Genomic DNA, 26,408 nt, shown 5'->3' with positions numbered 1-26,408 from the left:
CCCTTAGAGGGCTTCAGGGAAAAAAAGACAGGAAGAAATTTGTGGTGGGGGGCGGGGGTGAGGCATGTACTGCTGGGGGGAGTCTGGGTGAGGATGGGGGAGAGTCTGGACGCACACGGGGTGGTGGTGAGCATGTGTGTTCCCCTTGTCCAGAAGGAGGACTAGAGACACCTCCATCAGGGAGCATGGCCAGTCCAGCCCGCAGGAACCCAACCCAGAACGGATTCTGAGTCTTTTACATTTTTCTGAGAAGTGCTGCCCCCTGGTGGCCAGAATGCACCAAAGCAGGGCCACCAGCTCAGAGCATTTTCCTGAAAATTCTTGAAAGCCCAGATAGTGGTTTCTAAATACTATTCCTCTTTAAAAGCAGGACCCAGCTCTCCTTGGAGAAATGGCTGATTCCAGGGCTAGGGCCAGGAAAGACAGGATGAATCTGGAACATCTTGTCATGCCAGAAAATGCCCACAAAGTGGTTAAGGATCTGCCTGCCAATGCAGGGGACACGGGTTCGATTCCTGGTCTGGGAAGATCCCACATGCCTCGTAGCAACTAAGTCACCCCCGCGAGCCACAGCTACTGAGCCTGTGCGCCACAACTACTGAAGCCCGCATGCCTAGAGCCCGTGCTCCGCAGCAAGAGAAGCCACCGCAATGAGAAGCCCTCGCACCGCAACGAAGGGTAGCCCCCGCTCGCCGCAACTAGAGAAAGTCCGCGCGCAGCAACGAAGACCCAACACAGCCAAAAATAAAATAAATAAATAAATAAAAATTTAAAAATGCTCGCAAAATGATGAGAACGTGTCAAAAGAACACAGGAGTCAAATTAATGGGGTGGGGGGGGCCACTGGCCAAATTGGGGACAACTGTACATCAGAATAAATGCGGACAATAAGGACTACACATTGAATAAAATAAGAATTCGTGAGTGTCCATGCTGATGCTAAACACATACATAAAAACCCACGAATGAGAGAACTTTTCCCATAAAAGGGAAACTTCCTTACAATACAATGCCAACAAATGATCGTAGAAGGAAGATAGATTCAGAAAATAACAATTTGCAATCATCACAGTACTAATAGATTCAGGCAAGAAGCATTAGTGCCTGTTAAAAATCAGCTGATAGTGGGTAGGGGAAGGATGGATTGGGAGTTTGGGATTAGCAGATGCAAACTATTATATACCCGTCAGGACTAAGATGCCGCAAGGCGCACAGTGCGACCAAAAAAAAAAAAAAAAAAGGGTAAACAACAAGGGCCTACTGTGTAGCACAGGGAACTATATTCAATATCCTATGATAAGGAATTCCCTGGTGGCCTAGTGGTTAGGACTCCGCCCTTTCACTTCTGAAGGCCCGGGTTCAATCCCTGGTTGGGGAACTAAAATCCTGCAAGCCACACGGCGCAGCCAAAGTTAACTCTTCTAAAACGTTCTCTATCACCTATTAAAATTTTAAAATATATATATATATATCCCATGATAAACCAACAAAATTATCTGATGCTGTGATGAAGATGTTAGCTAACTCTATAATCATTTTGCAGTATAAAGTCAAATCAACATGCTGTACACCTTAAACTTATACAATGTTATATGTCAATTATATATTGATAAAGCTGGGGGGGAAGCTCTGGAGATGTATGGTGGTGATGGTTACACAACTATACTGAATGCTATTGAACTGTACACTTAAAAATGGTTAAAATGGTCAATTTTATGTTATGGATATTTTACCACAATAACAATAAAAACAAAACAAAACTAGTTGATGGAAGTTAGAATACATAGTCTCGCCGTTTCTCCTTAAGGATTCTTTATTAATTACAAAGGAATAAGGGCTTCCCTGGTGGCGCAGTGGTTGGGAATCTGCCTGTCAATGCAGGGGACACAGGTTCGAGCCCTGGTCCGGGAAGATCCCACATGCTGCGAAGCAACTAAGCCCGTGCGCCACAACTACCGAGCTTGCACTCTAGAGCCCGCAAGCCACAACTACTGAACCCGCGTGCCACAACTACTGAAGCCCGCACACCTACAGCCCGTGTTCCACAACAAGAAGCCCGCGCACCGCAACGAGGAGTAGCCCCCGCTCACCGCAACTAGAGAAAGCCCGCGCACAGCAACGAAGACCCAACGCAGCCAAAAATAAATAAATAAAATAAATAAATTTTTTTAAAAATTACAAAGGAATAAGTGGCTACTTTACAGTGGATAAATCTGGCAAATAGCACTTTAGCCACATTGTCAAAGTTAACTATTAGTTGAATAAACATTATTATTTATTTGGTGGGATAAAAGGACATCACATGCCTCCTGATGTGAGGAGATGATACCCAGGGTTTAGAAAAAAGTTATGTATGTGTAAATGTGTGTGTGTGTAAACACACATGTATGTGTGTATATGTGTATGGGTATATATGTACATATACACAAAATTACATGTATATACATATTACATACATACAGAGATAGAAAAAGCATATGTAGCAAAATGTTCATATTCGCTATATATGGGTAAAGGGTAAAGAGGATTTCAAAATGAAAGGTTAAAAATAAACCCTTTCTAGGTCAGATTCAAGTGAAAGAGAGGACAAAGGGATTCGTTTTCAGAAGGCTGTTAACCAGTTTCCAAAAGCAATGGCTGAAACAAAGTATGAGGTTACTAGGTAGAAAACAAAAAGATGTGTAAGACCTTTGAGAGATAATTTATGAAACTTTACTGAAAGTCATCAGAGAATACCTAAACAGAGAGAGATTCCATATTCATGGATGGGAAATGCAACCTCAAAGATATCAATTCTCCCAAAATTAATTTATAAGTTCTATCAAAATCTCAACAGGTTTTGTGTGTGTGTGTGTGTGTGTGAGTGTGTGCGTGTGTGTGTGTGTGTGTGGAACTTGACAAAACGATTCTAAAATTTATATGGAAGGGCTAAGGGCCAAGGAAACCAAGACTTTTGAAGAAAAAGAACAATGTGAGAGACACACCCTAACAGATACTAAGACATATTATAGAGCCATGGTAGTGAAAGCAGGGTGCTGGTAGGACAAGAAAAAAATACAGTGGAATAGACGAGAGAGCCCCAAAACAGCCACTTGCACAAGTGGAAATCTGATACATGACAGAAGGAACAGATGGAAAACTCAGTAAGAGAAGCTGTGACAAGTGTTATCCATATGGGAAGAAAACCTGGATTTCTACTTCATACATAAAAATGAATTCTAGAGAGATTAAAGAGCTGAATGTGAAAGAACAAAACTTTAAAACTTTTAGAAGGAAATACAACCTCCCAGGGCAGAGTGAGATGAAGGGTATTTGCTAAATATGACCCCCATGCCCTCCCCCCACAAAAAAGCACAAATCGTAAAAGAAAGGTGACTTTTTAGGGCACTTTCATAAATAATGATAAAATAGCTATAATAATAATAATCACGATTCATCATTTCCTCACAATACACAGGGACTAGGTTCAGTACCCTAATCCTTATACCCACCTAGGGAAGTGTCATTGAGCGCATTTTACAGATGTGCAAACTAGGACTCAGAGAAGTTGTACCCAAGGTCACGATGTACCAGTGAACACCCAAACCAAGTTCAATCCCAGATCTATCAGACTCTAGCTCCTGGTCTTTTGTCTCTAACCCTTACTGTCTCTCTGACACTTTATAGTAAAGTTAATAATACCAATTGGGTGTGTTGGCGGCGAGATATACCCATCTAAATAACTCTAATACAAACAAGTGTTAGGATTTACATGCCTCTCCCCCAGCTATTCATACCAGGTATTCAATAGGTGCTTTAAAAATAGGACTTTCTTCCTATCACCCTGGGAAGACAAAATAGCTGGTGTGTGATTAAGAATAAGAAACCAAAATTGTGGGACAGGTGGAATTTGCCAGACGTACCCACACACAAGCCACTGACACTACAGCCATGGCATTAATTCTGTAGCCAGACTTTAGCTGGAGGGACCACAATGGGGTGAGATTTGGCACGTTTTTTGTGCAGTGAAAGAGATGAAAAGAGGTTTAGGGGTATAAAAGGAAAACAGCTCTGGGAAACTTTTCACTATTTCATTATTAAATGTCAAATGGTATACAAAATTTACAGCCCACTTGACTTAGTACATGACTTTGATTACAGCTAAGGAAAATGAATATTCTGTACAATGTTTCTGGCTTTTACTTACAGAGTGTTAAAAATTACCTTAAAAAATAAAGTGTCGGGAATTCGCTGGCAGTCCAGTGGTTAGGACTCCGCGCTCTCACTGCCAGGGCCCAGGCTCGATCCCTGGTTGGGGAACTAAGACCGCACAAGCTGCGTGGCACAGCCAAAAAAAAAAAAAAAAAAGGTGTCTAAAGGGAAAATGAAATCCACTCCCTCCCACCCCCAACTATTGTTAACAGTTTGTGGTGAATCCTTCCAGACAATTTTTATATGCATATAAAATCACTTAAAAATACACTTACTAAATGCAATGTGGTATCCTGGATTGGATCCTGGAACAGAAAAAAAGACATTAGTGGGAAAACTGGTAGTATCCAAATAAAGTCTGGAGTTTGGTTAATATTAAGGTATCAATGTTAATTTCTCAGTTTTGACAAATGTATTGTGGTTGTATAAGATTCTTGTTAATGTTAGGGGAAAGCTAGGTGAAGAATTTATAGGAACTCTGTGTACTATTTGGGCAATTTTTCTGTAAACCTAAAATTATTCCAAAAGAAAAAGGTTATTTTAAAAATGCGCTTAAAATGGGGATCATATTCTACACTGTTCTGCAACCTGCTTTTTCTCATAAGAAGCAGAGGACATCTTTAATGCTGAAAATCACTTCATTCTTTCTGATGGCTGAATAGAACCATATATGGAGGTACCACAATTTATCCAACTAAAGTTCTCGTGCTGAACATGTAGATGATTGCAATTTTTTTTTTCACTGCTACAAACTAGAACTTCCTTGTCCATCTATCTTTCCATGCCTGCTTCGATATTTCTGTAGGATTAATTCTTAGAAGTGGATTTGTGGATCAAAAAGTATCTGTGTTGGGACTTCCCTGGCAGTCCAGTGGTTAAGACTCCTCGTTTCCAATGCAGGGGGCGCAGGTTCGATCCCTGGTCAGGGAACTAAGATCCCATATGCCACGTGGTGTGGCAAAAAAAAAAAAAAAAAGGTATGTGTGTTGACACTTTTCATAGCTACTGCCATCGAACCCAGCAACCTTATGTGGATATGCCTGTCTCCTCCACACCTGGCCTTTAGACTTCTTACCCCTGATGTCCACACTAAACCAGCAAGTGGGGGGGGGGACTATAATCCATGTTCTATTCCTTATCCAGCAGGTCCTGTGTGGGGCACATTCTCTGCCAGCTCTGGGTATGGCTGCGTTGCCGACACTGAGATCTTAGGTCAAAGGCTTTATACTGTCTGCCTTTCTCAGTGGTCATGTTACCCAGACTATGTTCCTTGAACCAGAAGCAAAAGACTGAACACTTTCCAAGAGGCTGTGTGTGCTTGACTGACTGGTGTTTAGACCACCTACTCACCTTCTACAATCGGGGGGTGGTACTGGAGTTACAGGACCATCAGACTTTTCAAACAGGATCATGAGGGTGGAGAGTGATGGGAGGACTACTGATTTGGAGAGGATGATCAGGAAAGGACATTCCCAAGGGAGGTACATTTGAGCAGAGGCTTGAATGAGGTGAGGGAGTGAGTCGTGCAGATATCTGGGGGAGACAGCTCCAGGCCAAGGGCAAGTGCAAAGGCCCTGAGGCAGGAGCAGGTTTGGTATGTTCCAGGAATGGCAAGGAGACTGGAGGGGCTGAAGCCTAATGAATGAAGGAGGAAGTGGTAGGAGGTGAGCTCAGAAAGACCAATTCATGAAGGACCTTGTGAGATTTTAGATCATATTCTAATGGGAAGTCATTCAAGCAGGAGAATACTGGATGTGATTTACCTTTCAAAAGGATACCTAGTCACTATGCGGATAATACATTTAGAGGGGCAAGCATGGAAGCAATTAGGCTACTGCAGTGGTCCAGGCAAGATATGATGGTGGCATGTATCAGAGCAGAGTTACCCAACCCCAGAACTATTGACATTTGAGGCCAAATAATCCCTCGTTGTGGAGGCCTGTCCTTTGCCTTATAGGATGTTTAGCAGCATCTACACAGTTGTGACAACCAAAAACATGTGTAGAAGTTGTCACATGCCCCCTAGGGGGCGAAATCATTCTGGTTGAGACTTGTATTCATATTGTGTTAGAGTGACTTGGAGAAGGTAAGAACAGGTTGAGCTCCAGATATATTTTGAAGGTAGGGCTGGACAGATTTGCTGATGGAATGGATGCTGATGGTAGGATGCAAGAAAAAAAAGAATCAAGAATGACTTCAATGGATAAATAAAACGTGGCCCATCCATACAATGGAATGATTCAGCTTTAAAAAGAAGGAAATTCTGGACTTCCCTGGTGGTCCAGTGGTTAAGAATCCGCGCTTCCACTGCAGGGGGCACGGGTTCGATCCCTGGTCAGGGAACTAAGATCCCGCATGCCTCATGGTGCGGCCAAAAAAAAAAAAGCATGAAAAAGGAAGACAGTTCTGTCGCATGCTACAACATGCATGAACCTTGAGGACATTATGCTGAGTGAAATAATCCAGTCACAAAAAGACAAATACTGTATGATTCCACTTATACGAGGCACCTAGAGTAGTCACATTCACAGGCCCTAAAAAAGTAAAATGGTGGGTACCAGGGGCTGGGGGAGGGGGAATGGGGAGTTATTATTTAATGGGGACAGAGTTTTACTTTGGGGAGATAAAAAGTTCTGGAGATCTGTTTCACAATAATGTTAATATACTTAACACTGCTGAACAGTACACTTAAGAACTAGTTAAGGTGGTCAATTTTCTGTTAAATGTATTTTGCCACTTAAAAATAAAATAAGATAATTTTAAAAAATATTTATTTATGTATTTGGCTGTGCCAAATACATAAATTAGTTTTATGTCTTAGTTGCGGCATGTGGGATCTCTAGTTGCGGCATGTGGGATCTTAGTTGCAGCATGTGGGATCTCTAGTTGCGGCATGTGGGATCTAGTTCCCTGACCAGGGATCGAAACCGGGCCCCCTTCATTGGGAACACGCTACTGGACCACCAGGGAAGTCACAATAAAATAATTTTAAATATTGCATAAAAAAAAGAATGCAGTTTTTGTCCAAGAGGGTCTGCTTGATTCTCAGAATGTGGCAGCTGCTGCCAGAAGTTTCCTCTGGGCCACCGGTTTCCCAATACAAGGCACATCCCTTGGGAGGCTTCTGCCTTGGCAGCCCTTAGGCCTTAGGCTGCTTCTGAAAGAAAGTGCTGGACAAACATAATGGTCCCCAGTTCTGGTCATACCAAACTCTCCCTCAACACCGGTGCTTCCCCAAACATGCTCCCTGCCGTTGTCTACGGGAAGCTCAAAGAATGAAGTTTCAGTGACTCTAGGGGGAAATATTGGGCACTTCTCTTCTACACTCTAATTTCACTTTTGCATGGTCTGTGGGAACTGCATTTTGTCACAGCGCAAATGTATCTCACAATGAGACCTTCATTTCCCAACAATGGGTTGCAATGGATTCCCACTTCAGCCGTCTTGCCTAGATAAACACACCAAAAGCAACCTAAATGTCCATCAACAGAGGAATGGATAAAGAAGATGTGGTACATGTATAATGGAATATTACTCAGCCATAAAAAAGAACGAAATAATGCCATTAGCAGCAACATGGATGGACCTAGAGATTGGCATACTGAGTGAAGTAAATCAGACAGAGAGACAAATATCATATGATATTGCTTATATGTGGAATCTAAAAAAAGGGTACAAACGAACCTATTTACAAAACAGAGGTAGAGTCACAGATGTAGAAAACAAATTTATGGTTACCAGGGGGTAAGAGGGGGAAGGGATAAACTGGGAGATTGGGATTGGGAGAGTGGGATATATACATTACCATACATAAAATAGATAACTAATAAGGACCTACTGTATAGTACAGGGAACTCTACTCAATACTCTGTAACGGCCTATATGGGAAAAGAATCTAAAAAAGAGTGGATACATGTATATGTATAACTGATTCACTTTGCTGTACACCTGAAACTAATACAACATTGTAAATCAACTATACTCCAATAAAAACTTTTAAAAAAGAAAAGAAAGAAAAAGAACCCAAAAACAAAACACACACACCAAGAAAGACTAGTGATGTGGGCACTAGTCAGATTTAGTGTAACAGATTTCCTGCGAATAGGTGGGACTGTTAGAAATGCATTAGGGGAATTCCCTGACAGTCCAGTGGCTAAGACTCTGCTTTCACTGCAGAGGGCCTGGGTTCAATTCCTGGTCAAGAAACTAAGATCCCACAAGCTGCACAGCACAGCCAAAAAAAAAAAAAAAAAAAGTGCATTAGGATATCTTTTCATAACTAACCTAAATGGAGTCGTCAGAACTTTTGGGTGTCACCATCCTCCTAGGGGGCTGAAGAGCAGAAAAGGTACTCCACTCGGGAAAGACATTCCAGAATGTGGGGACCCAGTGGGATTACACTCACACACCGAACACCAGATTTTCCTACTATCCAGCCAAGCCCGGCTGCTTCCAAAGGATCTTTGAGAAGACAAAACAGTGAATCAACCCCTGGGCACCTGCAGTTTCTCACACCAGGGAAAACCACTTGTCAGAATCCATTTTCATACCTCAAGCTGATGATTTCAAGAAATACTAAAATTTTTTTGCTTTTATTTTGCAATGTTAGTCTGTTTTGCTTTTGTAAGTCAGCTAAGACTTTTTAAAAAATGTTTTATTTTGAAATACTAATAATAGATTCACAGGAAGTTGCAAAGAAATGTATAAGGAGGTCCCGCGTACCCTTAGCTCAGTTTCCCCTGATGATTACATCTTACATAACTGTAGTACAATATCAAAGCCATGAATGTGACATTTATACGATGTGTGTGTCTAGTTCTGTCATTTTATCATATGTGTAGACGTCTGTTACCATCGTGGCCATCAAGATACAGAACAATTCTGTCATCACAAAGATCTCTCTCGAGCTGTTCCTTCACACCCACTCCTCTCCCCTACACAATCCCTAAACTCTGGGCATCACTAATCTGTTTTCCACCTCTATAATTTTGTCATTTCAAGGATATTATATAAATGGAGTCATAGGGTGTGTGACCTTTTGAGATCAGCTTTTTTTTTCACACAGCATAATGCCCTTGAAATTCACTGAAGTTCTTGCATGTATCAATAGTTTGTTCCTTTTTAGTGCTGAGAAGTTTCCATGGAGTGACTATACTATGGTTTGTTTAACCCTTTACCTAATGTAGGACATTCTGATTGTTTCCAATTTCAGGCTATTACAAATAAAGCTGCTGTGAACATTCTTGTGTAGGTTTTTGTGCAGACATAGGTTTTCATTTCTCTGGAATAAATGCCCAGGAATATAATTGCTGGGTTGTATGGTAAGTGTATGTTTAGGGTTTTTTTGTGTGTTTGTTTGTTGTCTTTGTTTTTGTTTTTTTGCCGCACCACACAGCTTGCAGGATCTTAGTTCCCAGACCAAGGATCGAACCCGCGCCCTCAGCAGTAAAAGTGTGGAGTCCTAACCCCTGAACCTCCAGGGAATTCCCTGTTTAGTTTTGTTTGTTTGTTTGTTTGTTTTGGCTGCCTTGGGTCTTCATTGCTGCACATGGGCTTTCTCTAGTTGCGGCCAGTGGGGGCTACTCTTCATTGTGGTCTGCGGGCTCTAGGCGTGCGGACTTCAGTAGTTGGGGCGCGAGGGCTCAGTAGTCGTGGCACATGGGCTTAGTTGTTCCATGGCACGTGGGATCTTCCTGGACCAGGGCTCAAACCCATGTCCCCTGCCTTGGCAGGCAGATTCCTAACCACTGTGCCACCAGGGAAGTCTACCTGTTTAGTTTTTAAAGAAACTGTTAAAACTATTTTCCAGAGTGGCTGGATCATTTTGTATTCCCACCAGCAATGTATGAGGGATCCAGTTTCTCCACATCCTTGTTAGCATTTGGTACTGTCACTATTTTTATTTTAGCCATTCTGATAGTTGTGTGGTGATAGCTTATCCTGGGCTTAATTTTCATCTCCCTAATGGCTAGTGATGTTGAACATTTTTTCACGTGCTCATTGCCATCCGTATATCCTCTCTGGTGAAATGTCTCTTCATGGCTTGCCCATTGTCTAGTTGGAGTGTTTGGTGCTTTTTTTTTTTTTGGTTTTTTTAATCTTGAGTTTTGAGAGTTCTTTATATATTCTAGACAGGAATATATCAATATCTATTCATATAGGTGGTATATCCATATGGTGGAATATTACTGAGCTATAAAAAGGAATAAAGTACAGATACGTGCTACAATGGATGAACTCTGAAAACTATTCTAAGTGAAAGGAGCAAGACACAAAAGGCCACATATTGTAGGATTCCACTTATAGGAAATGTCCAGAATGGGCAAATCCATAGGGACAGAAAGTAGATTAGTGGTTGCCAAGGGCTGGAGGGAGGGGGAAAAGGAATTGACTGCTAATGGGTACAGGTTTCGTTGGGTATAGTGAATATGTTCTGGAATTAGGTAATGGTGATGGATGTATAACTCTGTGAATATACTCAAAACCAACAAATTGTATACTTGGAGCTTGTTCAAAGTCTCCTAGAGAGGTAGAATGGATGGAGAAAAAGGCTAGGACTGAGCCTAGGGCTCCGGTCCACTTGCCAGTCATGCTTTGCAATGGGCAAGTCACTGGATCTGGCCACTGAGACTTGAGGGGATTTCTCTTCTGGGTTTTCTGGGAAAGTCTTCTTAGCTTTTAAAATAGGACACAAGGTGGGGATGTTTCCTCTTTTCTGGCTCTGAACATTGTCATATGCATGAGCTACTCAGAATTGAGGCCACCATGTTGAGTCATGAGGGAAACCAGCCAAAAGAAGGGGCCAACTTGCTGAAGATAGCAGAGTAGACCTGGGTCCCTGATGATGTCACTCCACTGAATTAACCAATCCTGAAATGGCTTTACCTCTGGACTTCTTTTTTTTTTTTTTAATATTTATTTATTTGGCTGCCCTGGGTCTCAGTTGTGGCACGTGGGATCTTCATTGTGGTGTGCAGGATCTTTTAGTTGTGGCATGCAAACTCTTAGTTGTGACACGTGGGATATAGTTCCCTGGCCAGGGATCGAACCCGGGCCCGCTGCATTGGGAAAGCGGAGTCCTAGCCACTGGACCACCAGGGAAGTCCCTGGACTTATTAAGTGAGATAAAAACTCCTCTTTATGAGTGACTTTCATTTGCATTTTCCGTTAATTGCAGCCAAAAACACTGTAACTGATAGAGTATCAAACACTTTTGAGGGAACTCTACTCAATATTTTGTAATAACCTATATGGGAAAAGAATCTGAAAAATATATATATATATTCATATATATATCTGAATCACTTTTCTGTACACCTGAAACTAACACAGCATTGTAAATCAACTATACTTCAATTAAAAAAAAACCAACATTTCTGATATATCAAGTAACACAAGGACTACGGCAAAAACTGTAATTGTTCCCTGGTACTTTCTGTCCCTTCTTACATAGTAATAGAATTCTTAGCTGGGCTATGGCCGTGAGAAGATGTTCCAGCCATAAGAGAGCAGAAGGGATGTGGTTGTGCCCCTTAAGGGAAGGAACATGCCTTCCATGTGTCTTTTCTTTCTCTTTTCATTGGCTATTATGGACTGAATGTGTCCCTCCAAAATTCATGTTAGAGCCCTAACCCCCAATGTGAGTATATATGAAAACAGGGCCTTTAGGAGTTAAGATTAAATGAGGTCATAAGAGTGGGGCCCTGATCTGATAGGATTAGTGTCCTTATAAGAAGAGATACCAGAGAGCTCTCTGAGATCCATGTGAGGACACAGTGAGAAGGCAGCTGTCTGTAAGCCAGAAAGAGGGCTCTCACCAGGAAACAAAACTTGCCAGAACCTTGATTTTGGACTTTCCAGCCTACAGAACTGTGAGAAAATACATTTCTATTGTTTGAGCCACACAGTCTGTGGTATTTTGTTACGGCAGCCAAGCTGGCTGATACATTGGCTGAAATAAAATCATGATGGCGAAGGATGGAGCAACCATCTTGGACCATGAGAAGGAAGCCCTGTTGAGGGTGGCAGAGGAAGAAGAAAGAAGAAATCTGGATCCTTCACAATCGTGAGCTCTAGATCTCCTGCCAGCACTTATAGGTGAGAGATAAAAATAAATTTGGATATTGTTTAAGCCTTTGTTATTTTCTGGTAGGTTATACTACTGTTCAGCGTACGTTCACTCTCTCCTGCTCCCCATTTTTGGGAGAGGCATACTTCCCCTGCCTTATTGATAGATAACAGGCTTGGCCATATGACTTGCTGTAGACAATGGAACATGCATGAGCAGATGGGATGTGTGTCGTGACCCAGCACAAGCTTTAAATGTGCTTGCTTGGTCTTTGGGGTTTCTGCCTTCATCTCCAGGAGGAGCATGCCCCAGGTAACCACTGCTCCTTTAGCTTGGGTCCTGGAATGAGGCACTCACAGTGCAGACCTGAACCCAACCCACAGCCTGAAATAGAGACTTCAGAGCCAATGTGCAGAATCATGGGAGAAAAGTAAATGTTTGTTGTAAGCCATTGCAATTGGGGGGTTGTTTGTTACGCACTCTATCACAGCAAAAACTGATGAATACAGTTTCAGAGCTCATATTATAACTAGAACAAGGAATGAAAAAATTGTCCCTTGAATCTCATGATGTGCAGGTCACCACTGACCTGAGGAAGGGTTGTCTCAGTGACATGCTGAGGACCAAAAGCAGATTGGAGCCATTTGAGTAGTGAGAGAGAGGAAAGGAAATAAAAGTAGGTGAGCAGACAGCTCTTTGGGGAAGTTTGGCTGTGATGGGGAGGAGAGGGGTAGGGCAGCAGCCGGAGTGGGCCATGGAGGCCAGTGGCAGCCATGCAGATGGTCTGCTCAGATCTCCCTCCGAGAAAGGAGCTGATGAGTTGTGAGGAATGTAGTCAGCTGACAGCCTCCATTTGTAGCAGCTTCGGGATCTACTGCAGCCTTTGAGCCAAGGGCACACTCTTCCAGGGCATCCCCAGCCAGTGACAAAGCATGGTAGGGAGGGACTTCCCTGATGGCCCAGCGGTTAAGACTCCCCACTTCCACTGCAGGCGGTGTGGGTTCGATCCCTAGTCAGGAAACTAAGATCCCACATGCTGTGCAGCGCGGCCAAAAAAAAAAAAAAGCATGGTAGGGATACTAGGGCTGGGCCATTTCTACCCTGAAGACCCAACCGACATAGGTTGAAAGGGTTTTCTGTTGTTTGCTTTAAATGACAGAAACCAGTTTGCTTAGAAGCCCCATGGGAAGAATCCAGTTGGGAAAGAGCAGCTGAACACGGGAGAGAGAAGACCCACAGATGGAGAGAGGGAGGTCCCGAGAAGGCAGAAGGAGATGGGGTCTGGAATGCGGGGCAGCAGTTCCTCAGGCCCGGGGAGGAGAGGAGGGCTGAGCACGGACATGTGAGGGGGTGTAGGTTTGGGAGCGAGGTGATGGCAGACTTCCCATCAGAGAATTTTCTTTTTCTGAGAAGTGGGAAGCAAGATCAGGCTCCAGAGTCAGGGAACTAAGTCCTTCGAGGTTGTACAGGCTGTGTCTCCATTTTCCTCTCTTGGCCTCAGTTTTCCCATCTGCATGATAAGCAGTTTGGGTTAGACCCCTGATCCCCAAACTTGTTTGAGCCTCAGTAGATTTTCAAAAACACACTTTTGGGGGGAACCCATCCCTCAACTGCTGGATCGGAATCTCTGGGGCAAAAAGTGGTAGGGGCAGGAATCTGTTTATATTTTTAAGTGCACCCAGGGGTGATGTGAATGCACATCCAGGTTTGGGAACCACCCTGTGGAGGCTCTAAGGACCCCTTCAGCTCTGAGAGTTTGTGGTTCCAGCCAGAAGGTGCAGAATTCCAGCACAGCATTTGACTGAAGCTATAAACTACAGAGTAAACCACACGCCATTACCTGTCACCTATAACTACAAAAGCGCCTAAGTCCCAAAGGTACCGGAACTCAAGAGGAACCACAATAAGGCAAAAGATCAGCAGCAAAATCAGAGGCCCTGCCTACATTGGAAGCCTACCTCATGCACTCTGGTTCCTGCTACCAGGTTTCCAAACCCCCAGGTGGGATGGGTTTGGACATGGTCAAGGGGAGTCCCAGGCAACGGAACTAAGGGTTGAATCAGGGCTGTGGCAGGAGAGAGAGGGATGCTTTTGGCTGCCCTGCCAAGGGGTGGAGGCCTATCCAGGCCTTTCTGAAACCTGAACCCTGGGGTGGGGGAAGGGGGAGGAGGGGCTGCCTGGCCCTGAGAGTCCACGCCTGCCCCCCAACCCCAGAGCTCCTCCTCTGCCCGGTGCCCCTTCAGGGGGCTGCTCCAGACACTGCAGGCCACCTTCACTCTCCCTTTGCCTCCCTCTGCCCCTAAGGTCAGGTGGGGACAGGCTGGGACCACCAGCCAGCTCCATGGATGGGGGACTTTGCCTCTGCTCACTTCCCAGCTTTGGAAAGAAAAGAAGAAAGGTCTGTGTTGATTTGCATCTGGGAGATCCTTCCCAATCCTAAACTTCTGGAGGCAGAAAAAGTGATTTGACCTCGGACTGACTATAGAAGAAGGAACAGAAAGAGCCTAGAACCTTCCCCCAGGTATGAATTCTTCCCTTTTGCTGGCGTGTGTGAGTGTGAGTGTGTGTGACTAGTTTTCCACTGGACAGATGTGGAGTTGTCCTTAATGATCTCCGGGGCCCCTTCTGACTGCTTCAGTGCTGTGATTCTGCAGCCCTAACCTTCATTCAGTCTCCTTAGTACCCGCCCTGTGCCAGGTGCTACCGCTGGGTAAGCCCTGGTCCCTGCTCTCGAGGGTCCCCAGTCTAAACGGGGAGACAGTAATCATAATAACAGCTACCACACTTACGGTGGGTCAGGCTCTGGGCTAAACTTTTTACAAACTTTAGCTCATGTATCCTAGCAAGAACTGTAAGAGGTAAGTGTATTACTTAGCCCCATTTTACAGATGAGGACAGCGAGGTGTGGCAAGATGAGCTCACACAGCTAGTAAGTAGATGGTGGAGCGGAATATTGTAACCACTGTGTATGCTGCCTGCCCTGAACAGCGAAGAAACAGTTCAGGGAAACAGGTGCACTGCTACAGGGTAGGGAGGGAGCCACAATCCACGAGGGCAGGGAATGGTTAAGCTCATTTTGACCAAGGTTCCCAGGGTGTAAGGCAGGAGCAGTTTTGGGGACCAAGCTAGGAGCTAGAGATAAGGCAGGCTCCACAAGGCCCACTAAGAGCTCTTGGGTCAGCCAGGACTTGAGGTCAGTGGCGGTCAGGATCAGGGGTCCTCCTCCCTCACTCCTGGGCCAGGGTGGCACGGGATAGAGCGGGGGGACTTCAGGATTCCCAGCCAGGTTCCCTGGGGGCTGTGTGTCCCCATACTCACAGAGCAGGGGCTTCCCTGACCTGGGGGGCCAGTGTTCCAGCAGCCTGAGAGGTGGGTGGCCCCAAGGCCTGGGAGGCAGGGGAAGGCCCAGGTCACAGTGGATTCCCCTCAGCAAAGACTGGACCATGGGTCCCCCCTCCTCACAGCTCTTGACTCCCATCTCCCAGCTGTCCCCAAGAGGACAAAAGCTGATTATTCCACTGGGGGCTGTACTGGGCCCCATGAATGGAGTATTGAAAACCCTGTGTCCACATCCAGATAGGTTTTCATCCTCTTCCCAACCAGACTGTTTGTATGCCAGGATGGAAGCAAAGCCAGGGAAAGATGGTGGGGGGGGTGGGGGGGGTGGGGGGGTGGGGGGGTGCGTTCCGGCTGAGAAGGGCACCCATGTCCCCCGGGAACCTGGGTCTCAGTATACCCCAAACAGAACCATCTTCTAAACCAGCCCCCAACCATCCAATCATAGCCCACACACTGGGATGCTGGTTACATGGTGTGAATGTTTACTGAGCTCTGCCCTTATGATTTATGCACTTTTTGGTTTGTAAACCTCAATCCAAAATTAAAAAAAAAAATCCCAAATGGCATTTACTCTCCCAGCCCTCCCTATACCATTTTTGCATATTTGTGACTCGTGGGAACCATATTTCCTTGATGCTTTTTCTTTTTTTTTTTTAATTTTTATTTATTTTAGCTCTGCGGGGTCTTAGTTGCGGCACGCGGGATCTTCGTTGTGGCATGCATGCGGGATCTAGTTCCTCAACCAGGGATCGAACCCGGGTCCCCTGCATTGGGAGCGCAGAGTCTTACCCACTGGACCACCAGGAAAGTCCCTGATGTTTTTTCTTTAACTTTTTTTTTTTTTTTTTTCTGATTTCAATTAACTTTAGGGAATTCCCTGGCGGTCCAGTGGTTAGGACTCAGCGCTTTCACTGTCATGGGCCTGGGTTCAATCCATGGTCGGGGAACTAAGATCCCGCAAGCTGCGGTGCAGCCAAAAAAATAAAATTAAATAAATTAAATTAACTTTAAAGGGAAACTTTATGTTGTTCCAGATAAATGAAGAGCCAGAATCCTTTGCCATAAATAGAAGGCAGTGTAAAAGAAAAAATAAATGAAAATGAAACAGTAAATGTCATCTATCTCCCCCCAAAATGATGTGGGTTGCCCCCAGTGGCACAAACACCCTGCTTTGGGATGTGCTGCCCTGGAGGAAAAACTCTGAGCCTTTGGCACAGCCAGGCAGACCTGCCTCGGTTTGGGATCAGACAACCCTCCAACCTCACCTCCCACGCCTTGCTTTCATACACCCTCTGCCCCAGCCGGACCTAACTCCTCATGAGGAGTTTCCATCTGTGTTTCTGTCCTTATCCTCCAGCTGCTGCCTCCACTCAGAATACAAGACCCAAGTGGAAATGTCACGCCCCCACCCCTCACCGAAGCTCTACCTGGGCCCTTCCAGCTGGGAGAAGTGAAGGGGAACCTTTAATTCCAGAAGTTCCAGCTGTGACTTCTCCACCACCCCTTAATGGGACCCTTGGAAAGGCCATCCACTGGCTGGACGCATAAGGACACAGAGATGCAAGTTGGTCCCCAGCCTGATGAGAAGAGCAGGGGATGGAGGCCCGGAGACAGGAACGCTGCCCCTTCCCCCCTCACCCCTGTCCTGTCCTTCCTTCTCCTCTTGCCACTGGGTGAGTGCTCCCCTCCCCCCACTTCCCCTTTCTGGCTCTGAGTTTTCCCAGTTGTAAAATTACGGTGGGAGGTGGCCTCTAAAGGAGGTGGTTTCCAACATTCTCTCCAGCTCTGACATTTGCCCAGGTTTGATGAAAGCTAAGGTCTGAGTTGGGGGAGTGGAAGGCTCAGTGCTAAAGGTGAGGGCTCAATGTACACAGAACATGGGCAGTTAGGATATTGGAAACAGGCAAGGAGGGAAAGGGCACAGGCTCACCAATGGCTGTTGGAAAGCCAACTGGTGGAACAGATGCAATCAAACAGCCTAGGGACTATCCTAACTTAGGAAAGAAGAAACTGACTCTTAGTTTCTTCATCTGTAAAATGGGTACACTAGTACATGCCTCAGAGGTTGTAAGGATTCTTTCTCTGAGCTAAGGTATGTGGATGTGTCTGAGAACTCTGTGCACAAATGAGGGGCTATTATGGGTATTCAATTTCCCATGCTAGGCCAGTTTCCCTCTCAGTTCACGTGCACAGAATTGTATGGTGAAGAAGAGTGTGGCTGTCCAGGTTAGAATTCCAGCTCTACCTTTTATTTGCGGAGTGGCCTTGAGCAAGTTACCTAACTTCACTAAACCTGAAGTTTCCCCTTCTGCAAAATCCAAGCTGCCTCATAAGTTGTCCTAATGAGTAAGTGAGTCAGGCCACATAAAGCAGTGAGCACAGTGCCTGACCTACACATATGTGAGAGCCGAAGCAGAAGGACTTATAAAGGTAAATCTTTGGGGGGAAATCAGACTGAATCCCAAAGGTAATTTACACACTTAAGGCAGAGCTACTGAGCATCTGGGGAGTAACAGGCTCTGGGCAGGGGGCTCTGGAGGAGACCGAGATGAGACAGACATGGCCACATCGCCGGGCAGAAGGCCTGGAAAAGGGTATGTATATGGTGCCCAGGTATTCAGAGGAAAAGGAGAGCACTTCTAGCTGAGAGCTCCAGGAAGGCTTCCCATAGGAGGGGGCTCGATCTGCAGGGCTGTAATGAGCAGGGCTAGCAGAGGAGACTGCAGGGTGAAAGACCTGGAGACAAGACTGATGGGGGACTAAGAAGTAAGGAGAAGCTGATCAGAAGATCCTAGAAGACTTTGTAGAGAAAGCTTAGGTTCTGGGACTCCTGCAGGAAAAGGGGAGTCTTTGGGGAATTCAGCAGTGGAGTGGGATAAGCTGATATGTGTCTCAGGCAGATCTCTCTGGGGCAGCCCATGGACCAATGGGCGAGGGATGAAGCAAGGAAACCAACTGGGGCAGTCAGGGGCTTTGGAAAAGCAGGGGTAGTGAAGAGTAGGGGGATGATGGTGAGGACCATGGGGGGAGGAGGGGAGGCTGTGTTCCCAGGGCCAGGCAGCCAAGGGAGGGGGCTGAGGGGGCCAATGCTCTTCCTCACTCTGTTCCAGCCAGCGCCCTACAGCCTACCTCACTGCCCTTTCCAGGTAGGTGCCCCTGCCCCTCCCCCCCCGCCCCTCCCCCTGCTCGCGAGGTACTCAGATGCTCAGACAGAAGACCTCAGGGAATGATGACTAACCGGCCCTCCATTATTCTAGAGGCCCCCAAAGGGATTGCTCTAGTCTCCCCATTTTACAGAAAGGGAGAAATAAGTCCCAGGAGGGCCTGATCCCAAGGCCCCCACAGCTTCAGGGCAAGGCGGAGGCATCCTCTAGGTTGGGCCCACTGATCCCCCCGTGCCAGCTTAACCCTCTCCACAGAGCTGAGGCTGGTGGGGGGCCCGAGCCGCTGCCGGGGACGCCTGGAGGTCCTGCATGGCGGCTCCTGGGGCAGCGTCTGCGACGACGACTGGGACGTGGTGGACGCCAATGTGGTGTGTCGTCAGCTGGGCTGCGGCCTGGCTCTGCCCGTGCCGCGGCCCCTCGCCTTCGGCCAGGGCCGAGGCCCCATCCTGCTGGACAACGTGGAGTGCCGTGGGCAGGAAGCTGCGCTGAGCGAGTGTGGCAGCCGAGGCTGGGGCGTCCACAACTGCTTTCACTACGAGGACGTGGCTGTCCTGTGTGACGGTGAGCAGGACGTGGCTGTCCTGTGTGACGGTGAGCAGGACAGTCTGCGATCCGGAAGGGCAGACAGGCTGGCAGGCAGCAGGGCTTCCCAGCGGTAAGAATGTTCCAATGAAGAAGACCAAGCCAGCAGCTGTAGTGCATGGTGCTGGGGAAGCGCCCCAGCCTGGCTGTCAGGAGCCTGGGCCCCAGCAGTGCTCTGGCTCGTTGTATGACCTCTGCTGAAAACCAGTATTACTGCTTCCATGGAGGGCCTTGATTATCCCAGCAGAGCCCCCTTCCCATTTTTAAAACCAGACAATTGGGGTCAACACTGGCAGTAAGGCCCGCTTGGTGTAGAGCTGCAACAAATCTCTGAGAGGCTTTGACCTTGAGAGCAGTAGTTCTGGTTTTCAAGAAGATCAGCTGGAGGGCTCATTAAAACACAGATGGTGGCCCCATCCCAGAGTTTCTGATTCTGCAGGTCTGGGGTGGAGCCTGAGAATTTGCATTTCTAACAAGTTCTCAAGTGATGTGATGCTGCTTTAAGAACTAAAAGAACTGAGAACTAAACGAAATCCTCTAAAGCTACTGCTTTCAGGACTCAGGTGGCCCTTTCTCCTCTCATACCCCAGATTTCCTAGTTTTGACCCTTTGTGTGGCCAGAGGCCCTGAGGGCAGGTACAGTACCTTAGGGGTCCATGCCCTGCCCCTCACATACCTGTGTTTGTGAGGATGGAGAACAGAAAACTCCATATTCTCCTCCCTTCCACCCTGCTTCTTTCCCAGAATTCTTGCCCACGCAGCCCCCAACAAGGAAAGTGTTAACCAGTAGGGCACCCCCTACAACTCCCCAGAATGGAAAAGGTAAGTAAAGGCAATGTGGGGGACCACCTGGGTCTTAGGAGAGGGATCCAGGGAGGAATATCCCAAACCCTACCCTAGGCAGTGGGAAGTGAGGGATTACTGATGGGTGACTTTGGTCATTCCTTCATCCCGCCCTGCCCCTGCACCCGCTCAGGCCACTCACCGTCTGGATAGGGAAAGAAGATTCATTCTAGTGGGATGATAAAAATAGTCAGCACAAGGTTGGAGAAAATAAGAGAGGTGGGGGCTGAAGCTTAATCTAATGGGAGAGTCCGATATACACAGAAATGCTGATAATGATGTAGAACAACAAAATGAAAAGTTCCCTTAAAGAATGACAGATAAAAAGGCAAGAAAATCCGGAGGAGGAAGAGGATCCCATTCATCAGAAATCAGGGAGGGTTTCCTGGAGGAAGAGTTGTTGGTGCTGTAGCTGGAAAGATGAGAAGGCTTTCACTGCTGTAGTGTTATAAATGAGGAATCAGCACATCCTAGATGGTTAGCAGAGCATGGATTGACAAGGGCAGGGAGGGTTGCTTTTAGGCAGGAAATGACGCAGTCAGAGGGCTCTGTCCTCAGATCCCACAAAGCACCCCCAATCTAGACTCTGAGGAAGCAGTGCCTTGGGGGTAAGTGGGTGAGCAGCTCCTCCTAGGTTTTAGGTCCTGGGACACCATGCACTGTGGGTATGCGGAGGGCCTGGGGCAATAAGGAAGAACTTTGGGTTGGAATGGGCAGCAAAGCCACGTGGGAGATGCTCCTTGTCCCTCCACCCCCATTACCAGGTGAGGGCAGCGTGCGCCTGGTGGGGGGCGCGGGCCCGTGTCAGGGCCGAGTGGAGATCCTGCACGGTGGCCTGTGGGGCACCGTGTGTGACGATGACTGGGGGCTGCCGGACGCCACCGTGGTCTGCCGCCAGCTAGGCTGCGGGGCGGCCCTGGCAGCCACCACCAACGCCTTCTTCGGCTACGGCACGGGGCACATCCTGCTGGACAACGTGCACTGTGAAGGAGGCGAGACCCGTCTGGCAGCCTGCCTGAGCCTAGGCTGGGGGGTGCACAACTGCGGCCACCACGAGGACGCCGGCGCGCTCTGCGCAGGTGCGGACTTCGGGGGCGGGGCCGGTGGGCGGGGCGGGGCCGGTGGGCGGGGCGGGGCCGGTGGGCGGGGCGGGGCGGGGCGGGGCGGGGCGGGGCGGGGCGGGGCGGGGCCGAGTCCTGAAGCAGGAGGAGGTGGAATGGGGCCCGGGAGGGGACCGGGATGTTAACTGTCTTGGTGCTAACCTGAGCTCTTTCAAGAAGGCCCCCAAATTAGTTTTAATTTCTCAGTACTGCTCTAGAAGTGCCTCCGAAAATCCTAGTAGACTCCACAGGTATGTAATACTGCAGTATTACCCCACCAATACTCCAGAATTGTCTAACAGTACTCCAAAAATGCCTTCGGAATTTTCCACCACTTTCTAAGTACTCTTTATGGAATACTTCAGAGTAAAGTAATAGTCCTCTAGGATCGCTCCAGAGATACTCCAGAATTCTCTCATTGAAACCCAGGTATGTCCCCAGACTTCCCTAGCCATCTGTAATCCTGATTCTCTTATAATAGTAGTTCCTCTCACCTGGTCCCTCTCCCATACTGAGAGGTTTTCTGAACAACTAGGAATAATAGGGCTGTTAATGGCATTTCACAAATGGACTCCATTCTACCAGATATAAAGTGCTTGCCCATGCCTCACAGCAAACCAGGGGGCATCATTCCCAATTTACAGATGGGAAAGCTGAGGCCCAATAAGGCAGAGTGAGCCCTGGCAAAGCCTCAGCTAACCTTGCTGCATGATCTTGGGTATGCCCCTTGCCCTTTCTAGTCTTATTATCTGTAAATGGGGATAGTGAGTTTTGTTCTGCAAGCCCCTCAGGACTGTGCATGGCCCTCCCTGGTGGGCAAGGCCTTCTTTATCTCCCCATCTTGGACACACATTGGGCTTCTGGGAACACTGGAGAGAAACGAAAACACATCTGTGAAAGTCTGTATAAACCGTGAAGTGTACACCTAGGCAGCACAAATAAATTACAAGAACTGGCAAAGTGTGGCAGACTTCCTTGGACCCCAGTTGGGACTGACCCCCGGCTCTGAAAGTAAAATCTGTTGTCTTCTCCAGGGAGACCCTCCCATCCTCTCCGAGAGCCCAAGGCTGACCAGGAACCAGAACCTTGGCCTCTGACCCTACTCCCTTCTCTGACTCCTACTCTAGTCCTGGGGCACCTGACTCTCACAGCACTGCCACCGTCGGGCACAAGAGCGGACTGGGCCTGGCACACAGAGCCAGAGGGTAAGGAGCCCAGCCCACCAGGCTGGAATGGTAGGGGCAATGGTAGGTGGGTAGGGCTGGGAATTGGGAACTGTTCTGGACCCAGGGGGAGGGGGCCCGGGCTAGCAGGCCAGGGCTTTTGGCCAGATGGTAAAGAGGTGGGTGAGAGAACAGATTAGCAGATGAAGCAAGGGTGAAATCCAGAGCTCTGAAAAGTTCAGCAGGGTGGGAGGAGGCACTTCTTCAAAGCTCTGAAATAAAATTTGGGTTGGGGCTGAGGTTGGAAATTGAGAGGCCTTTCGAGAAGTGAGGTATAACTTGAATGAAGGGTAGAAGTAGATTTGCAATTAGGGCTGGACCTATCATTGGGATTGAAATTAGGATAATGCCTGGAAGTAGGATTTGGTTCATTCCCTTCAAGCTTCCTGAGGACCCCACCACAGCATACAACATGGTGACTCTAGGATTGGGGCTGAGTGGGGTGCAGGTGTGGTAAGAGTTGGGGCATCTCAGTAGACGCGCCCTGTGCCCTGCTGCAGGCCAGAAGCCCTCTTTGTCCCCTTCAAATGCTCTAGATACCCTGTCTCTGCAGCTACAGGAGTTGGTGCCCTGCCTTCCAGGGAGCCGGCACTGTTCACCACAGCGGCCTGGGCGGCGGGGAAGAAAAGTAAGTGGCAGGGCCGGGGTTCCGTTGTGGGTGGAAGAGGGTGGGGCCGGGGCTCTGCCCGGGAGCCGGTGGCCCCAGCCCAGCCCCTCTGGCCGCGGGCCTGTGCGCCCCGCAGGCGGGCGGCTGCGGCTGGTGGGCGGCCCGAGCACGTGCCGCGGCCGCGTGGAGGTGCTATACGCCGGGGGCTGGGGCACCGTGTGCGACGATGACTGGGACTTCGCGGACGCGCGCGTGGCCTGCCGCGAGGCGGGCTGCGGGCCGGCGCTGGGCGCCACGGGCCTCGGCCACTTCGGCTACGGCCGCGGCCCCGTGCTGCTGGACAACGTGGGTTGCGCCGGCACGGAGGCCCGCCTGAGCGACTGCTTCCACCTGGGCTGGGGCCAGCACAACTGCGGCCACCACGAGGATGCGGGCGCGCTCTGCTCAGGTGAGGCCGCTGCAGGACCACGTATGCACGGCGACACGGACGGGGCAGAGCGCCATCTGAGGAATGTGGTGGTGGGGGGATGCCGCGCGCAGGCGCTTACTGCGGCATGGGCGGGGCCCACTGTGAGATGGGCGGGACCGGCGCAGGCGCGTACTGCGGCGCGGGCGGGATGAGGCAGGCTCTGGGGAATGGGCGGGGCCTCGCGCAGGCACGCTCTGCAGCGCAGGAGGGGCGGGGTCTGTTGGGAAATGGGCGGGGCCTCGCGTCAGAGCTCGCCGAGGCACTGCGGCGTGAGCGCAGCGGGAGAGGGCTCCCGCTCCGCAGACAGAGGCGGAGCCCACCATCGGCGCGCTCTGCGGCTGCGCGGCATGAGCGGGGTCGAAAAGGGAGCACCCTCTGCGGCAGTGAGGGGCGGGGCCCGAGCTGAGAGGCGGAAGTCAGGGGGTAGAGTGTGGAAGAACCTGTAACAGACGTGGCCGGGGAGGTTTTGTTCTGCTGCGTAAAGGACCCGAAAAACTCTAGTTAGCAGGGAGAGTTGATCAGCTTTCGGGAAGCAAGCGTTTGACCCTTGGGAGGAGTCAATGGAAAAGGGGTGTTTGCAGAGTCTGACACATTTAAAAATGCGTCTCTTTATTGATTGCTTTGGGAATCGGTATTTTCGCCCTTGTTTGGTGCCTTGGTAGCCTTGGCCACAAAGGGTTCTGCTTTGGGCCCCAGGGTGAAAGAAACACAACCCACGTTTCTGTACCAAGGAGCGGGGACCTATGAAGTCCTTTCCTACCCTAAATCAGTCCTCCCTTGGAGGGTAAGAGGTGACCTGGCCCCAAGGGACTTGTTCCCCAATGTGACAGCCACCTGTTTCTTTGTCCTTGCTGAGCCAGGCCCAGAGGAGCTAGTCCAGCAGGATGGTGCTGAGACCACCCAGGTGCCCACTCCTCGGCCCAGGGACGGTAGGTGTCCACCGTCCCTAAGAGTGAAGTGGAGGCATCAGGATACGAAGGACCAGATTTGGAAGGAAGTCACAGCCCGGGGTTACACAGCAGATTTGCACCAGGTCCTGGAGCCTTTGTCCTTCTGCGAGTCTCAGGCCTCATTAATAGAGGCATGATGTCCAGAAAGAGGGAGGTGTGTTTTAAGCTAGAGTCATCTAGAGATTTCTAGAGTTGGGACCAAAATAAAGGGATGGGCTCCTGTCCTCAGGAGAGCAATGAAAGAATTAAGGCTTTAGTCTGGGGAGTCCAGGGAGGAGGGGAGATGATGATGATAGAGAGCAGCCCTGGGTCTGAGGTATTGGGATTGTGAACAGAGAACTAAGGAGAGAGCAGACATGAAGCTCCCAGCATGCAAAGAGCGCCCCACAAAGGCTTGTACACATTCTTCTGATCTTGAGATGCAGTCTGGACCGATGCCCATCTTATTTTAATCTCATTTGTCTGCCTTCGTCCAGTGGTTCCCAGGGCAGTGCTGTGTCCCAAACCACCACCCTTTGCCTCTTCTAACTACCCCTTACCTGGCCTAGCTTGGGAGTGGCCTGGCCTGGGCCAGCCCCTTCCAGCCCCAGACCTTGTCTCCCCACAGGGCACTTACGTCTGGCCAACGGAGCCCACCGATGCGAGGGCCGTGTAGAGCTCTTCCTAGGGCAGCAGTGGGGCACTGTTTGCGATGATGCTTGGGACCTGCGGGCAGCCGGCGTCCTGTGTCGCCAGCTGGGCTGTGGCCAGGCCCTGGCAGCCCCTGGTGAGGCCCACTTTGGCCCAGGCCGAGGCCCTATCCTCCTGGACAATGTCAAGTGCCGTGGGGACGAGAGTGCCCTGCTGCTCTGCTCTCACATCCGCTGGGATGCCCACAACTGTGACCACAGTGAGGATGCCAGTGTCCTGTGCCAGCCATCGTGACCCAGCCCACTCTGTAGACCACCTCTTCTGGGAGCCTACTGTGGCCTGCCCCTCTTCCTCCAGGAAGTCCTCCTCCTGTGACAACTGCAGTTCACTCTGCCCTTCCCTCCCCTTTCCTGGGAGAGAGCCTGCCCAGATGGTGTGGTCCTGCCTGAGGGAGCCTGGCTCTATTCCATCAACTTAGTGTGTGACCTCACCTGTCATCACCTACTGTGGGCCCAGTTCAATGAAAACTCCTACTTTCTGCTCAGCTAAAACAGAAAACGGTGGGAAGGGGAGAACTCCTAACTTTCCTCTTTGGTGGGACTCCTGTTACAGTACCCATAACCCAACCTTCCTTAGCCCTGGTCCAGGAGGTTCAGGTGCTCTCTGTAAATGGGGTGTCTCCCTTCCCCCCACCCATCTTGGGATCCTCAAGAAGAGGGGAAGGCAGGAGAGGCCTACAGCTCTTACCTTAGACTGGCCTGGGGCTGCAGAAGAACCTGGGTCGTTGCCCTGGCCTGCTCTGTGAGGACCTGGACTCAGATGGTGCTTGGCTGCACAAGGGGACTGGAGGGGCCAAAGCAGGGACAGTGGCCCCTCCCTGCAGCTGGAACCAGCAACTCGATTTATGCTGCTCCCACCACAGAGCCTCCACTTTGCAGAAGCAAAGAACCCTGGGGGCCTGTAGCCACCCATTCATAGGTGCCAAGTCAATAAAGCATCGTCCCCCCTGTCTTTTAACCAAGGTCAATGTTTGGGCATAAGTGCGTTGTTTGTGGCAGCAGGGAAGACTCTGGTTAGGACTCTCTGGAGGAAACCTGCCTGGGGGTGGAGGGCAGTGCGAGAGCATCATCAGAGAGCTTTCAGCAGGACCATCACATCCTGGAGATGCTGACTCACAGTGTCAGGCCAGGAAGGCCCCTAGAGGGTCCCCTAGCCCATCCCCATTTTCCTTTTACATACACA

General features: G+C 48.9%; 1 protein-coding gene across 1 annotated transcript; it reads left to right on the top strand.

The window, feature by feature from the left end:
* Positions 1-17,105: 17,105 nt before the first annotated feature.
* Positions 17,106-26,167, top strand: SSC4D (scavenger receptor cysteine rich family member with 4 domains). The gene is made up of 10 exons (XM_061208945.1): positions 17,106-17,271; positions 18,709-18,744; positions 19,018-19,323; positions 20,089-20,166; positions 20,952-21,266; positions 22,415-22,492; positions 23,064-23,138; positions 23,254-23,565; positions 24,447-24,515; positions 25,144-26,167. Exons 1-10 carry the CDS (start codon positions 17,106-17,108, stop codon positions 25,458-25,460), a joined length of 1,752 nt encoding a protein of 583 aa, XP_061064928.1. The 3' UTR covers positions 25,461-26,167.
* Positions 26,168-26,408: the final 241 nt, after the last annotated feature.

The sequence above is a fragment of the Eubalaena glacialis genome, chromosome 13 (assembly GCF_028564815.1).
Source record: "Eubalaena glacialis isolate mEubGla1 chromosome 13, mEubGla1.1.hap2.+ XY, whole genome shotgun sequence".
In the NCBI taxonomy this organism is placed as follows: Eukaryota; Metazoa; Chordata; class Mammalia; order Artiodactyla; family Balaenidae; genus Eubalaena; species Eubalaena glacialis.
Note: the sequence above shows the minus strand (reverse complement) of the source record. Positions and strands in the feature narration are given on the sequence as shown.